Source organism: Hetaerina americana, unplaced genomic scaffold (assembly GCF_022747635.1).
Source record: "Hetaerina americana unplaced genomic scaffold, ioHetAmer1.1.p SCAF_4, whole genome shotgun sequence".
Lineage (NCBI taxonomy): Eukaryota > Metazoa > Arthropoda > Insecta > Odonata > Calopterygidae > Hetaerina > Hetaerina americana.
Window position 1 is genome coordinate 48,842,816 of NW_027286985.1, and position 16,351 is coordinate 48,859,166.

At 34.6% G+C, this 16,351-nt stretch overlaps 2 protein-coding genes across 2 annotated transcripts in view; one reads left to right on the forward strand and one right to left on the reverse strand.

Moving 5' to 3' along the window:
• LOC139692197 (kinesin-like protein KIF18B) overlaps positions 1 to 11,853 on the forward strand; it is a 29,957-nt gene extending 18,104 nt beyond the window's left edge. Inside the window, exons 8-12 of the mRNA XM_071590259.1 lie at positions 2,923 to 3,102; positions 4,241 to 4,414; positions 7,953 to 8,556; positions 9,349 to 9,511; positions 11,708 to 11,853. Coding sequence (XP_071446360.1) covers positions 2,923 to 3,102; positions 4,241 to 4,414; positions 7,953 to 8,556; positions 9,349 to 9,511; positions 11,708 to 11,768 — 1,182 coding nt within the window. The 3' untranslated portion in view covers positions 11,769 to 11,853. The remainder of the gene's footprint in view (positions 1 to 2,922; positions 3,103 to 4,240; positions 4,415 to 7,952; positions 8,557 to 9,348; positions 9,512 to 11,707) is intronic.
• Positions 11,854 to 12,246: 393 nt separating this feature from the next.
• Positions 12,247 to 13,410, reverse strand: LOC139692193 (piggyBac transposable element-derived protein 4-like). Its single transcript, XM_071590255.1, has 2 exons — positions 13,385 to 13,410; positions 12,247 to 13,228 (listed from the first exon to the last, which is right to left on the reverse strand). Exons 1-2 carry the CDS (start codon positions 13,408 to 13,410, stop codon positions 12,247 to 12,249), a joined length of 1,008 nt encoding a protein of 335 aa, XP_071446356.1.
• Positions 13,411 to 16,351: the final 2,941 nt, after the last annotated feature.

The following is a 16,351-nucleotide window of genomic DNA, read 5'->3' on the forward strand; positions in this document are numbered from 1 at the left end:
TTACTGGTTAGTTTAAGTGAATTACATAAATGTATTTAACTCATATATTTTTCATTTTGATAGCTTGTTAGCATTACGGGAAGCTAATTGACCTACACTTTTCTTTTTAGGATGTAATTTCTGATGTATAATTTTCTCCTTGCTTTGTTAGGTATACGTTTGTTTCATTTTGATTTATAACTCTGTGCGCCCAAATCAACTTTCATTGAAATTGTCATCCAATTCATTTTTTTCTCTTTAGGTTTAATTAATTATTTTTTGAAATGGATTATAGCTATTCCAAGTTGTGATCGCAAGTATACTTCCAAATGTTCAGTCATGATTTCATAGGATTTATACAATTATTTTTCCAGGCATTGGCAGAAAGGCAGTGAAAGCAGCTTACTTAAAACCATATTTTTGTTATTATATATGTCATGAGTTTGAAAAATGGTTGCATATTCTGTGATAATAATATGTATTGTGGAATTATATCGATTAACACTTTGTCACCATTGTTTGAAAATGGCCAATTTTGCTTTGTTTTATCCAAAATGACACATCTTGTTGCTAGCAATCAATAATTAATTTTAGTTTTCCTTACTTACTGTGCAGCTTTGGGGATTAGTGTGAAAAGGTAAGAATCAGGATTGTGTGGAAAGTACAACGTTTTTTTTAAATGAACTGTCAATCTCTGACACCTCTGCAAGTGATTTAAAAATTTTCAACAATTATAGAATGATTTCAGTTAGTAGAAACAGCTGGGAAAATTGTAAAATTTAGAAAATGTTAGTAGATCGTGCATTATATTTATTATTATTGTTCACAGAAAATATGGCTTAAAAAATGTGTTCAGTAAAAAAGGTAGTGTTGGAGCAGGTGTATAGTGTGACAATTTTTAGCTTCACGTAAAACGTGTTAACAATAGGAGTAAGAATTTATGGTAAATAAGGTCACTTATATTATCGTTTGAAAAAGTCATTTCTGAATAAAAACTGAAAATGTCAACAAAGATTGCTGGGTAAAAAAATAATTTCAGCTGTAAGAAATGTATCAATATATTATGGTAGTGTAGTTTCAAGACTCGTAAGTGATCTTATTTTGTTGATTGCTATGGCACGAGTTTAATTGAATGCGTATGACTATCATGCATCTATGCCATTGATGTGCCTAACTGATGATATTAGTTTTAGTTATTATCAATTACAGATATTAGATTACATGTATAGTGATGATTGAATTGGGACGTATTCTGATTCTTACTTGAGCACTCAGACTGCTTCATCGGGAAAATCCAAAAAAGTTAGGAATCATTAAATTTCTTAAAATATTCTGGTAAATGACATACATTTAGAAAATAATAGGAATAAGTCATAGAAATATGAAATTCATTATGAGAATGATATTCTTTTAGTTTTGAGACCAACTCATGTTTACCATAGGTCATCACAGGTACAGGTCCCTGCCAAAATTCAATATTATCGTCTATACTAGGGCTGACTTCATTGATACTGCTGGTCCATGCTGCAATGAAATAATAGTCACCAGTAGTGTCAGATCAATTTTTATCAGTATCTAGTTCCTTGGAAAATCAATGTTGGCCAATTTAGATCATATGGTCCAAATTTCCCCTGGTCCTTATCAATTTATTTAATTTAACCCAATGAATTATTATAAAAGTGAATACTTGGGAGCTCTAAAAATAAAATGATAGTGTTCAGTAGCAATTTGAATGTTTTCCTGATTATGGATTAAATCTGTTCCCCTTAACAGCAAAAATATCCTTTTTTCCAATATTCCTCATTCCCAAGGCATGTGATCTTTGTTATAATTTGGTGTTACATGCTTATTTTTTAGTTTAATTTTAGTGAAATGTTGAATACCTGTTGCACTGTTGTGATGACTGCCAAGATCTCCCAATAAATGTTGGTTAAAACAAAATATTAAGCCTTCTGAGCAACTTGAACAATTTTTATTCCGTATTATTTTTTATCCCACATGAACTTTGACTGCAGGGGTTCATGGAAAGTTGTGATACAGCTTTAGTGAACTATTTTGGAACTGATGGACTCAGGATATAAATGGGAACCAGCCTTCCAAGTGCTTACCTCAAGTGAATGACAGATTCATTGAAAGCTATTATTTTTTGGCTTTAGTCAACAAAAACAATCCTTGACAGACTGGGGAATGTGACAGGATAAGGCTATTGAAGGAGGAGTGATTTAGGTGTACTAGTGATAATATCTTAAGCCCAGTTAAATGTAGCAATTATTCACCATGTTGAAAGGAAGAAAAATTACAATAGGAAAGCCATTATATGTTAAGATGTGCAGCTGTCTTCAAACTGAGCATGATATTCAATGTAACAGATAAGTCACTGGAGTTTTTCCAAAAATATTTGACAGTGTACACATTGCAACATTCACTTTTTTCACGTCATTCAGAGCAAGCTGTACTCAAGTTGTTACAGTTTATTATTTTCACAAATCTATTAAAAGTCAAGAATTTTGAATAATGATTTGTAAGCAAGGTGCTTATGGATTCTGATTGGAGTAGGAATGGAATTAAAGATGTTGTTCAGGGTCTAGTTTATACATTAGGACATTACATTTTACTTTAGGATATTATATCTTTTTCAGTATGAAATGTAAGGTGAATAGATTTTGGAGCACCACAAGTGGTTATTAAGGAACTACAGCTTTTGGAAATGTTTACATCACTTGGAAAAGGGAATATTCTAGTTTGAGAAGTGATTTCAATTCATATTTTTGAAAGACTTTTTGCTTAACTTTAATGGTAACTTAATGGGCATTGGTCTATATGTCAAACACAGCATTGAAAGGATATAAATAATGGAACCCAATTCTAAGAACTCCATATTTGAACCTCTCCATAATGTGAAAAATGCCTGTGTCCACTCATTAATTGATTCCTACTTTTCAGAATGACTTTAAGTCACAGTCTGCAGACGAAAAAATTGGCCTGAGATTGAATCGAATTGCAGATCGTAAGAAGTTCGTGGAGGAACAGCTCATTGAAAATGGGCGCAAGCTTAATATGCTATGCAAGGAACCATCCTCACGAGTACTTTTACAGCTGGAACTGAAATCTCAACGCTTAGTGGTATAAATTAATTTTTTTTTCTTTTTTTATGGCATTATACTTACGTATGTATGTTTATATTTAAAAAGGGAAAACTCTGGCTGCATTGGAATGATATTATTGCTGACTTTCCGAAGGTATGCATTATGGAAGTCATGACTTATGCAAAGTGAAAAAATAGTGAGCACTTAAAATGTTTGCTGGAGTTTTAGGAAATTTGGAGAAACAAAATTTTCTGTTTCTTGACAGTTTTACCATCCAACTTTCCTATAAGACTTAGCTGAAACTTCTCTGTGCCTTTATGTGTGACTTGCAGTTATGGTAAGTTATTGTGAATCAATAAGTATACATGTGCAAAGACACCAATCCTTAAAGGGGAGAAAACCACAATTTTTTATAATGATATATTTTCATTTTTCTCCAAAGCCATTGTATAGATATTTTTCTGTAATGGCTTATCGACCTTTCATTACAAATCTTAGATTATTCTTCCAATGTTGCAAATATACTGGTTAAGATCAAAGCTTTTATGATATTAGGGGAGGCGACTGAGTTAAAGTGACTTGTGCCAAATGGTTAGTCGGGTAATTTGGTAGGGGTAGGATGCCCAGGGAATGAAGGAAAGGTGGAGAGAGACCCAGAGTCTTGTCTTAGCCCTCTGAGATAGGCACTAGGGGTCCACATTTAATGTCTTATTTCACGGACAGTGTACTTCACTTAAAATGCTCTCCACATGCCTCCCCCAAGGGTGGATTGGGATGCCTGTGAAAAATCCTTCCACATTCAGGACTCAATCCCAGGCACTCAAGGGTGGGAAGTTAGTACCCTAGCCACCACATTAACCCAATCCCAAAAAGCTTGGAATTCAGGTTGGAATCAAGTTGGATTCAAGTGTACAATGTGCAGTTGGATTAAATAAGCCAAAACGAAGGCTGAAATACAACTTTCCAGTTATCTTGGAACGTATTGAAATGCAGGAAATGGGTGAAAAATCATGAACGTTTTATTTGTGTAGAAACCTTAAAAAAATCATTCTTTTAAAAATCTTTTAGTTTTTAGAAACCACTTTCACTCACAGATATCCTTATGACTATCACTTTTTATAAAGAAAGTGCTGTTCTTTAATGCTTGTATTTAGTTAAACTTCATTTTTTTATAGGCTAAAGGATGGCATTGTGTGGCTGATCATGCATACAGAATGGCATGCCTAGCAGAGAAGGACAGATGTCAGACTGAATTGGTGCTTGAAAAGATGGCATCAAATTTTAAAACGTATTACTGTATTTTGTCTGCTCACAAGCTTCTCACCCAAGCTCAAGAAATGCATTATGAGGTAAGTAAGGAGGTTGAAGTGAGAAATTTTGACAATTTATGTATGCATTAGGTTTCATATTCTCATGCCCAAAATTCCTTAAGCTCCTTAAATTTAGCTACCTGTTTAGCCATTTGATACTTTGAAACTTTTATCAGATGGATTAAATATTTTTTGTTATTTTTAGAGAAATTTTTGTGGTTGCTTTGATGATCCCAAGGCCTAGGATATATGACAGACTTAAAGTCATGTATATGCATATAGCTTTCACACCATTGCCTTTCATGGAAATTTCAGGGAAAAAATAATTTTTATGGTTTATTTTTTTTTGTTGTGCTCAGCCAAATGTTCTGTCCGATGGGCAGAGGATTTGGCTACTGACCAGAGCACCTGGTTTCAATTCCTGGTGACCTTTGATATCTCCAGCTTCACCGAAGCTGTTTCATTTTTCATACCAGATATTCTTGTGAACCTACAAGTGGCACAGGAAAAGGGACTGACCCATCCTGATGTGTAAATTTCCAATACCATAGGACTTAGAAAAGATGTGAGCTCAGGCCATACCCACCAAACCAAACCTTAGTTTGGGTTGGGATTTTCCCTCAGGAAATTGATTCTTTTCCACTCAAAGAAACAGGAATGATGGAAGTTGCTAGGCAAATATTTTCTCTGACCATACTTGTTTGAGCAGAAATAACTATCTGGTTTAAAGTATTCATTTCACAAAAATGATAAGTTTTGTCATGCTTGCGTTGCAAGAAGCCACTAATATAATTATATATTTACAACATAAGCAGGAGCGGTATAATTCTTATGCCTTCTTTTTATAAGTATATTCAATTGAACTCTTCATAGACTCACCATGACTAACCATGAGCATTGTGGGTTCCATATCTACGTTATAGATTCAGTGTTGTAATGCAATGAGATATGGGTACAGTAGACTTCTGATTATCCAGTTTGAAGGAAAATTCATCATCTCAGTTATGAAAATTCCTTTAATCCTCTTATCTTCGAAAAAATTGAAGGTATTATGTATGGATTGCAGTAACTTTTTGTAGTCTGTAGGGGCAATTTTTTGGTTATAATTCGACGAATTTGTTTTATTTTTGGCATATCATTATTCACCTACACAGTGCAAATGTTGCCCAGTTTGTGAACTTACAGGAGTAAACTGCTTTTCACATTATTATTATTAAGTAATCTACTGGTTAATGCAGTTTTTGATGGACGCCACTATCAAATAAATATTTTGTGACTCCTAGCAAAACAGAATCCAGCAACCTACTATACATTAAGTCTTTCTTCATCTCTGTGAACTACCTTCCTCCCTTTGCCCCGCCCAACATCCCTATCCTGATCCTGCCCTTTCCCTGTTTGCCTAACATTCTCCCCTCTATTACAGTCTTCAGCATCCCACTGCCAATCAATACGCCCTTCATCCATTTTTCCTGCCTCCTTAGGATTCTCTCAACAAACCTCTCTCCTCGCCCACCATACCTAGTGCTTCCTCATTTGTTTTCTTTTTGGTTCAACTTATCTTCTCCATCCTTCTCCATACCCACATTTCCAAAGCCTCCAATCTACCTCTATCCTCCTGCTTCAATGACCATGTTTCTGTGCCGTACATATCGAAGTTGTAACGAGCCTTTTCTTAACATCCTTACTCAGCAGCCCTGTCATCAACTCCCTCCTCCTTGTGAAAGCCTCTTTTCCCAGTGCATTACTTCTCCTTACATCCCTACTACTTTGACTGTGTTGGTCCAAAACTCTTGAACTTAATAACCAACTCTCCTAATGCTCCTAAGCTCCTGCAAATTCTCCTAAGTAAGGAGCATTTGCACCCATATGCATTTTAATTAATAAATCCTTGAACCAGAATACAGAGTAAAGGAAATTATAAAAGGAGGCAAAAGTACCACTGGCTTTTGTTAAAATAAATTTCATCATGAAGCACCTGTGTGTTATATATTCATGTACCACATATTCATATGGCATTCTATCACACCCAGGGAAGATGTGAGTGATTATGATTGGATTTCTCTGCAGTTGCCCTTCCGGTTCTAAATTATATGTGTATGGTGTGGAAAGTTCATTGTACCCTAATGATATATCCATATCATCTGCAATAAAAAGTTTGAAAAAGTTTTATCTGAAAGACCACTTTGTACTATAACAAAAATGGTCTAATGAAAGCTTCACTTGACAAGGCTTGATTGTAATTGAGCAAAGAATTCAAATATTTCCTCTTATATTTCATTTGCATGTCAGAAATATGTCCATCGAAATATAGAGGAAGAAAATTAAAGTTATGACACATTGATAAAGCCATACAAGAAAAATTTATGAAAAAATATTTCCAATGGCAGAAGTGTCAAGGTTGAGGTAGATTGGAAAACTAAATTGTTCCTTTTGTGATATACATTTTTGTCTAAATTTTATCTGAGTTGATTCTTCTTCAGATGATTAATGTTTTTAACTTCAGATGTTCCAAATTGGCCATATTACTAATTAACTAAAATATCATTATTAATAGACACAAAAATTTAAAAAGTCAAAAGAAAAGTTCTGATAGGTTTTCCACTCACTGTAACCTGATTCTTTCTTTTAAAGTAGATGACCCTACTGAAATTTTAATTCTTCAATTTAAAATAATTGCACATGTACGTACTTTCATCATGATGGCCATTCACAGTTAATACAAATGCAAATCTAATGTGCTTGTTTAAATTAAACACCTTCTCTTCTAAACAAAATTACATTTTTTTGTTCCAATGTTTATTTAATTTTTATTGTTCTGTTCATAATGCGATTAATAATGATCACATACTTGGTTACAAATGACCCTTATGTGGTTATTTTTACCATATTTAGGACAGCAATTTTTAAAACATTTCATCCAAGTGCAGTTCATATTTTCACCATCAAAATACTTCCTCTGTACTGAACATGCTAATTCCTTGTTGATATTTTTTCTTCCTCATGAGAATTCATCTGTTTTTCATAATCTTTTCATATTCAGCCCGCCTTTGCGGATATCTCTATTTCACACTTAGATAATGTTATGGAATCAGCTGTTGTGTGTTCCACATCATCTAATTTTTTAACAAGTTGAACATTAAGCTATTATATATTTACCTAACTACCAAAAGCCATGTGTTTACATTACATTTTTCCTCCATCTCTGTGTTAATTGAGTTAAGGTAAGGCTAAGACACTAACCCAGGTACTCCAGTGAGTGATGTACCCACCAGTAATAAGAAGGTCATTGGTACAAATCCCCCCAATTGCGACTCCTTTTTAGTGACTATTCTTGAATTATTACTTCAAAATAATGGCTATATGAGCATCTTGTCAATGCAGTTACTTAGAGTATGCTGTTATTTTAGATGTTCTGCATTTATTTTACTGTAATTAACTACCTTTTTATTAGAATAAAATCTATAGTATTTTGCCCGGAAGCTAATTAACCAGTAGTAATATTAATCTAATGAGATGTACAGATTTAGCATTTGGGAAAGGTCTCTGATGATTACAAATGGTTATACTCTTTTTACAGAAACTGGTTAAAATGTTGCAAGGTGCCAAAGGAGTCTCCTGGCAAGATCAAGTACCTTCTCAAAAGGCAGACATGGACAATACTGTCGTACTTGAGCTCGAAAAAGATGAGGAGAACAAGCCAAAAGATATGCTAAATGAAACTTTCTCATTAACTGTTGGGGATGAAGACAGAGAGAACTTTGCTCATTTGGTATATTTGCCAGTTGAACAAATCTTGGATCTTGGCTTGAATGAGCCAGAGGTTGACAAAGTTGGCGTCACTGAAGGGGAAATCACAGCTGTGAGTGATGGCTTAACCAAGGTGGAATTGTTTTCCTCCCTTGAACCAACTTCTATCCTTTCATCTGTGTTACCATTTTCAAGCATCCCCTGCCAATCCACAGCTCCCTCTTCCTCGTTCCAACCGCCTAAAGTTGTCACGGCTATTCCCCGTACTTCATATGTCTCAAGAAGTTGGTACAAACAAAATGGGACCATCTCTAGCCAATCACAAAGAGGCTTCAATAGGGAAAAATCGAGGGAGAATCAGGAAAATTCCACTTCCAGTGAAAAAATGCCAGAGAGGAGATTGATGTCTAGCATTTCGCCACTTCAAGCAAATGGTAAGTAATATTGCAGAATTCTTCCCAAGTTTCTGTAGAGTATCTATTTCAAGATAGTGACTAACTCTGTAGCCTGTGACAAGGTAACTGAGGCAAGATTATTTTCAAGAAGTTTAGAACCTCTCCAGGGATATTCTCTCTGGTTATTTATTCACTCTGGTTAATTATATTCACTCTGGTTAATTATTAGTCATTCTTTTGCAGTCAAAAAGAGAAAGTTATCATTCCTTTTTGGCAATGTTTCAGTGTTTGTTTTACTGTTTGTGCAATACATGTCATTTTTATTGATTATTTTACCACTTGTTGTATTGAATATCAGATTTGGGTTAGTGTTGGATTCAAAATAATAGTGGGCTTAGAAAGCTTGTGGCACTGATTGCTTTTGTTTTCAAGGAAAGTAATATGGCCTCAGGAGCAGAATTTCATAACCTAGTGTAGAACCAGAGGTATGATTTCATAAATCACTGCTCTAGCAGACTCAATCAAGTGCTCCCATTCTCCTAGTCTCATGGGAAGGGAGATTTTGAATGATGTGACATGTCGAAAACAACTTGGAAATGAAGTGCAATCTTTTCTCCCATATTTTGTTTGAAAAATGTTTTTATACTAGTGTGTTGCTTCATAAAAGAAACAGCTGTGGTACAGATTTTTCAATTCCATCGATATTTCTTTTCAAAGTTAATGTTTATTCACCATTCTCTTTTTTTTTTGTCTTTCGACATTATATTCTTGCACTATTATTAAAGTTACTTCTTTTGGAACACTGGTTGCTAAAAGTAGTTTATTTTACAGGATCAACGAGAAAAATCCTTCATCCAAAACAGAAATCCGGTTTTACAAAGCCGCATCCCTATTTAAATTCTTCCAGGAGACGTTTGCCTCTAGAACCCAAACTCCCTTCTAATTCTGATAATATTACTTTATCCTCATCAAAACATCAACCTTCATCAGCAAGGTGAGTGATTACTTTTTCTATTCATTTTTAACTTGCTGTTAAAAGTAGTAAATGTCTTCGAATTTTTTGTTGTTTCACTAATCAGGTACTGGATGTTGCACAGATTATTCATGCTATTCTTTTCCCAGCTCCTCAAAATTTTAATTAAATTACAAATGCAAAGATTATTAAATACTTTGAAACTTCGATATAGTTTCAAAAGAATACAAGTTTGAAATACTTGGGCTTTCTGAAAAGTTTTTAATTTCGCAAAATAAAAAGTTGTGAATGGTATTTACTGTTTGAATTTAAACATTTTTGTACTATCCATACTTTCCCATTCTCTCCCTTTCATTAGTTCTGAGAATTCCATATTCTACTTTCAGTCAAGTAAATATATAGCTTAACTAAGCAACAAATAAGTCATTATCAACACTATTATTTTAATCAGCATCATATAATGAATATGAATCCATATTAGCGATCCTTTGTCAATATTCATCCTTTAACAGTCATTTGTTTGATTCTGGCTTGATTGGTATAGCTTTCTGAGGAAAATATGTTCTGCTATTCACTGGTTCAAGTCCACAGTTATAAAAATGGAAAAAATGTACTATCCTTTGTTAAAATATAAGAAATAATCTCAAGGAATGAAAAAGGAGAATTTCCATGGAAATCTATTTATGTCATGACCATAATGCCAGTGTAATTCGATTATTTGTGTTCTTGATTAACTTTGCTTCATCGTGCATCCATTAGCATAGATAATCAATTGTTTACTGTAGTATAACCTACAAATGTTCTTCAATTCATGTCACTCTGTAGTATATGAGTACCAAATACCAAGCTTATGAATCATCACAGTGTAGTCTTTGCATTCTGATGTTTTTTTCTTTCAACCTATTATTATTCACCCTCAAATCATTAAATTAGAGGACAGTATTACTCTCCTTGATAAATAAAAAATGATTTATTATGTGGTTTAAATATGAATGCTTTTAATCTAGTGATCCTTTTAAAGAAAATATCATTTATCTGAGCTAGAAATTTGGTGTGGTTACCCATAACGTTTTCATTTATGTTCAGCATCAGCTGTTGAAAATAGTAATCAGTTCATGCTAACTAGCATTTCTATGTATATGGCTGCGTAGGTTTTCGCGGCGGTGGTTTGAAGTACTCTGCATTGTCGGGTTTCACCGCGTCGTTGTTTGATTCAGACAACGACGCGGTGAAACCCGACAATGCAAAGTACTTTAGCATTTCTATGAATGTAATGCATGCTGACACTTGTGTAAATGTGGGGGCACAAAATCTGGTCTTAATTTGTAGATTCTGAGATTTAGTGGATGTCATCACCATTCTATTCTCTGCCACATTCTTCTTTCCTTCTTAGTTCCTTTCCCCTGAGTCTTTCTATACTTTTTCACACATAATTACCATGTGTTGGCATGCCCGTGGTTATTTCTGCTTACCGTGATGCTCATAGTAAAATAGGAATTGTTCCTCAGAATTCCCAATTATGCATTTTATCTCCTTAAGGGTGTTTCTAGTTCTCTGAAGAATTGTTGTTGGCTCTCATTCTCTTCTGTTTTTTTCTATGATTTTAAATGCGAATGCTATAGTTACAAGCAAGTTTTCTGCCTTTGGGCCCATGGTAGAATTGACATTTTCTGCTGTACTTTCAGTGTTTTAATTTTAATTCAGCCATTTTATAACAAATTACATAAATATTAAAACTAATATCCTGAAATGAGTTGTGGTGTTAGTTTTGCATTTTTCGAAGTACAGCTCCCATTTGAAAAGCAAAATCATAGTTTCTTGTATACAAAATGCCAATACATAACTTCCCCATAATCATGAATTATCTGTAAATCTATCCATTTACATCTTCATCTCAGCACCATTAATGATCATAACAGTGTATTTTGGGAGTAATTTTGCTCCCTTTAATTATATTTCTCGATCTTTGCACATTTTGCGACTTTTTTAGCTATATTTTGCATTGTTCTGTTTTAATTTGATTATTTCCAACTACATTTGCATTTTACATTTCTAGCAAGTTTATTGATTTGGCAAGTTCTATTGTAACTAACTCTATTTAAGCTATACAGAGTCTGATACTTTCCTTATTGTCAATGATGTCAATGACATTTTAAACTCAATTTCTTAGATTTACATCAGTTGGTTCTAAACTTAATCATTTCTCTTTTTTTTCAGAAAAACATTTCTCCTTCCTAGAGGGAGTATTTCATTCAAACCTGCCAGTTTTGGGAAGTAGAAGTTTGTTGTCAAAAGCATATAAGGAATTGTAGCATTTTTACTGTGCAATTGACAAGTGTAATATAAATCTATTCTGATGTATAGGAACATAATTGTTTTTTATCATGAATGACAACCATTTGCATAATTTTTAATATTATTGATGTTAGATTACTATCACCATTATTTTTATGAAATTTTTTTGTAATATAAAAGCTTTGTAATAAAAGTATGACTATTCCTAATGACCAATCGAGAGAATCTTTTCTAATATTCAATTTCAAGATGTAAAAATTACAAATAGTCCATTTTGGGGTTTCTTTAACCCTTTGCGGTCCAATATTTATTTTGGAATTCCAACAGTCTGGTCCAAATTATTTTGGGAAAAAAAGAAATAAAACGTCAGATGCTAATGTTGTATATTTTATTGTTCATATTTGCATTTTTTTACTGTGGGTTTCCTCTTTATTATAGTGAAGCACATCGAATGATTTAATTTATTCTTTAAAATCTTTAAGCGTGTGGTATCTTTTGAAGCAATTTCCCACATGTAGTCCAGGATTACGGTCACAAGTTTCACATATATAGATTGCCTCCCTTCTTCCACCCGGCACATTTCTTTTCGAACTCACAAGACAGTCTTTGTGCTTTCCCTCTGGATGCGGAACAATTATATGTAGCTTCCCATTTAGTCTCTGCTCCTTGTCTGAATCGGAAGTTCTTCCTCTCTTGGTTGCAGAAGTTCCCTGGCGGAAGTTGCCAACTAGCTCCATCAACAACTGCCTCCTGAATCTTAGGTGACTTATAGGTTTTTTATTTTGAATCTTGCAGTTTTCCTGGTAAAGGATATACCCATTTATTATTGATACCTCCATGCCCCAGAAAAACAGCTTTCGCCACCACTTTAGAGTCTTTCGAAGGAAGCAGTAGGAAGAGGTATATTGATCTGCAGTGTCCACTGCGCCCATATTTTTTGTATAGTGCACAACGACACTTGGCTTCTCAACCTCTTGAATCTGACAAGTTCCCTTTGCTTTCCTTGAAACAGCCTCCGAAGATGATGTGCTCCAAGTACTGAGCAAAGAAACAACGCATTCATCTCTCCAGGAGAGGAAGAGAATATCATCTTCACTTCTAAAAGCAATTTTCTCTCCTTTCTTCAGCTTGGCCTTCTTGAAGATTTTAGGGACATCTTTCCTATTACTTAGAAGAGTCCCAGTTAGGTGGCATCCTAAGGCAGCTAACTCCTTTGCTAGGGTAGGACTCGTATAGAATCGGTCAGTGAATAAATGATGACCTCGGATATCAGGCCATAACTCTTTTAGATTATTGTAGAGGAGCAAGACAATTCTGGAGGTGAAGGGCAGGTCTGGTTTTATGAGGCTGTCTGTTGTAATTTTTCCATGGTATGGAATAAAAGTACAAATATAGCTGGAGGCAGAGTCTGCTAAAACATATATTCTGATACCCCATTTAACACTGAAAAATAATGTCAACGAACGCTCAATTGCGTCAGCTACGATCGTAAACTACGCAAAATCGAACATCACGTGTTTCATTGTATTCATATCCTTAAAAGGTATTACATCCAAGAAAGACACGCGGAGAGGTTTAAGTAGGTCTAAGAAGTACAACCAAATGACACCAGATGGTAGAACCATACTGATAAGGCGTATAAATGCCGCACGCAGCTCTGTCGAGCCTGACTCGACGTTGGACCAGATACTTACGCTGAGACTGTCGAGTCCGACTCGACGTTGGACCGCAAAGGATTAAACTCATGACTGGGTGTTTTAGGTTACTGTAATATTAAATTCAGCTATTTCCAAGATCAACACAAAAATATAATTCTCCTATTAATGCTGAAATTAGAATTAGTTTTTAATGGGAAATTATTGTGAGGAAATTTGATAAGATTGAGGCATTTAATTCGGAAAACCCGAGTTATTCAAAAACAGGAAAAAATATATTTCAAACGAATAATCTTTTAAAGTTAAAAGTATTTCTATCATTGTTTTTAATTTGGCATTTTATTTTTCAGGGTCAAATATTTTTGTTGTATTTTTATAATGGTGAAAAATGTTGAATTGCATTGAATTTATCAAACTGTGCACCTGTTTGTGATTGAAACCATACTTTGAGTTTGTTTATTTCTGGATCACACAAGAGGAAGTGCTTCTGAAAGCATGTTCGGAAAGATAAGAATTCCCTCCCCCCAAGAGCCTCGGTTCAAACCCCAGAATGTAACAGGATTTTTCAGAGGTTTCCCATTCCCTACTTGGGGTCTATTTGGAGAGCACTTCAAGTTGAGTACTGCATCCATTAGTTGGGAAGTTAAAATGAGAACTCCTTGGTGCCTTTTGGCACCAAGGAGAATTGGTTAATTTGGTGTGAGGTTTCTCTCTGCCCTTCATCCATTCCCTACTGTACCAAATCACCCACTTACCGTAGAGCTGTATGTCATCTCCCCTAATAACTAGTACCATGAGATGACTGAAGACTATTGATCAAATGATGTTCTAAAGAATGAAGAGGCCTGAAGAAATTACCAAAAAGGAGTTAACCAGATGGTAGCATGGTGACAAATTTGAGAAGAAACTTTCAAGTGATTTATGAATAGCATGTGCAAGTACCAACCAGTAAGTGCTTTATTAAATGATGCAATCATTATCTCGGTAAACAAGGCATACTCACAATTACTCTGAAAGGTGCATTTTATTGGTTTGTGTTTACATTATTCATTTACAGTCCTCTGCAGTTTCACATACAATATTACTTGGCACAAGATACAATGAACACATTCTCTTCCTTCATTAACTTTGTTTTGTAGGTTAGTCAGCACAACATCTTAATAGTAATATTGGAAAAGAATATATTAATTCATGTTCATCATACCTTAATTGACTTGGGAGGTCATGAAGGAAAGCATATAATAGGTTTTCATATTGATGAAATCAAATGCTTGGAATGATTCACGCGAATATTACTCAGAATTTCAATTTTTTTGTGGCTAAGAATCCCTAGTTTATGTAAACAGTTAATGTGGTTTGCTCTAACTCGGGAGTATGTTCAATAAAGAGTGATGTTTTTTATTCACTTAATTTATTTTGTAAATCTGATTTTGTTATATTTGTAGCTTAATGTGTTATGTACATAGTCTAAGTTACATTGATTTGACTCTAGTATTTATCAGCAGCAACCACAGCATTTTGACATGTTCACTCCATCTACAGTAATGGCGGAGGAAATAAGTAATAAGCAGTACTCTGGATTAAAATTTTACTTTTGCTTGACTAAATCTTCAGCTGAGAGCCTACAGATTAAAGCAGTGGGCTAAAATGTTTAAAAACAGATGAGACCCCATTGCAAAGAAAGTTAAACCTGGAGCTCCAGTCATTGCTCCTATAGAAGTAACACCACTGCTGATGTGAGAAAAGATGATTGAGTAGCATCAGAAATTTTGAAAATTTCTCAGAGTATCAATTACCCATTGGGACCCAAAGAATTGCACATGAGATATTTGTGTTAGAATTGCACACAAGATGTAGTGCGTTCTGAGACTACTCAAACCACAGGAAATTCACATGCATATTTGTTCACAATTCAAGTTGTTTTGTTACAGTAAGGTCAAGAGTGTCCATCAAATTTGTGTGTTGAAATCTGTGCCATCACCAATGCCATTAAATAAAACCAGAGGGGTGGCCTCTGCTGGGCAATTTATGGTCATATCATTTATCTATACTCAGGAAATCTGGCATCACCTTGTTGTGCCCAAAAACAACTGTTAATGGAGAATACTATTGAAATTTACTGAAAATTCTGCAATGCCATATAGGTTGCAACAGACAAGTCAAAGCAACAGGCTAGATGCTGCACCATGGCAATGCATGGCCACCCATCACAATTAGTATTCTCAAGCAAATCAATGGGAAGTGTGGTGAAATTTCAGTGTAAAAATCATTTGATTTGACAGGGAATTGGACCCACATCCCTCCATCTCCATTCTGTTTGTGTTTTATCATTGGCTTTAACCTCCTGGACTATGACACAATGCACCACAGTCATGAATATGATTACTTGTGACATTGCATGGATGGTAATACATCAAGACATCTCTTTCCTTTAAAGCCCCTAGAAATTCACAGTGCTAATGGAGGCTTCAGTAGCTTAATTTGCAATAGCAATTTGCTGGAAATCACAGGACTGATGTCAGATTCTGGTCAAAGATAATAGTTTTAGCCCTGTACTACTTTTTCCTGTTTACAAATGTGAAGAAACACCATGGAAAGTATTTTCATCATCAGAACCAGTGGTGCAGGCTGCTGAAACATTGTTGAAAAGCCAGCCAAAAATGGTTATGAGCTTGTCTTTGAAGACTGGAAAGAATAAAAGTTTCTGGCATCGCTTGGTGAAAATTCTTCATATTGAACTTAAATTTAAAACACTCCGATTTTCCACATAAAAAATAATAAATAAATTTTTACGTGGAAAAGCAGAGTGTTTTCATTTTAAGCTCGACTGGAAAGACAGTTGGGACAAGTGCATTGCATCTAATCAATATTTTGAGATTAAATAGTTATGTTTTTAGCAAAGTTATGATCA

What these genes read in the sequence shown, in the direction of transcription:
- LOC139692193 (XM_071590255.1), bottom strand. Translation starts at nt 13,410, where the DNA reads ATGGTTCTACCATCTGGTGTCATTTG. An exon ending in CTACCATCTGGTGTCATTTG is followed by an intron (nt 13,229 to 13,384) that starts GTTGTACTTCTT and finishes ATTATTTTTCAG; the next exon opens with TGTTAAATGGGGTATCAGAA.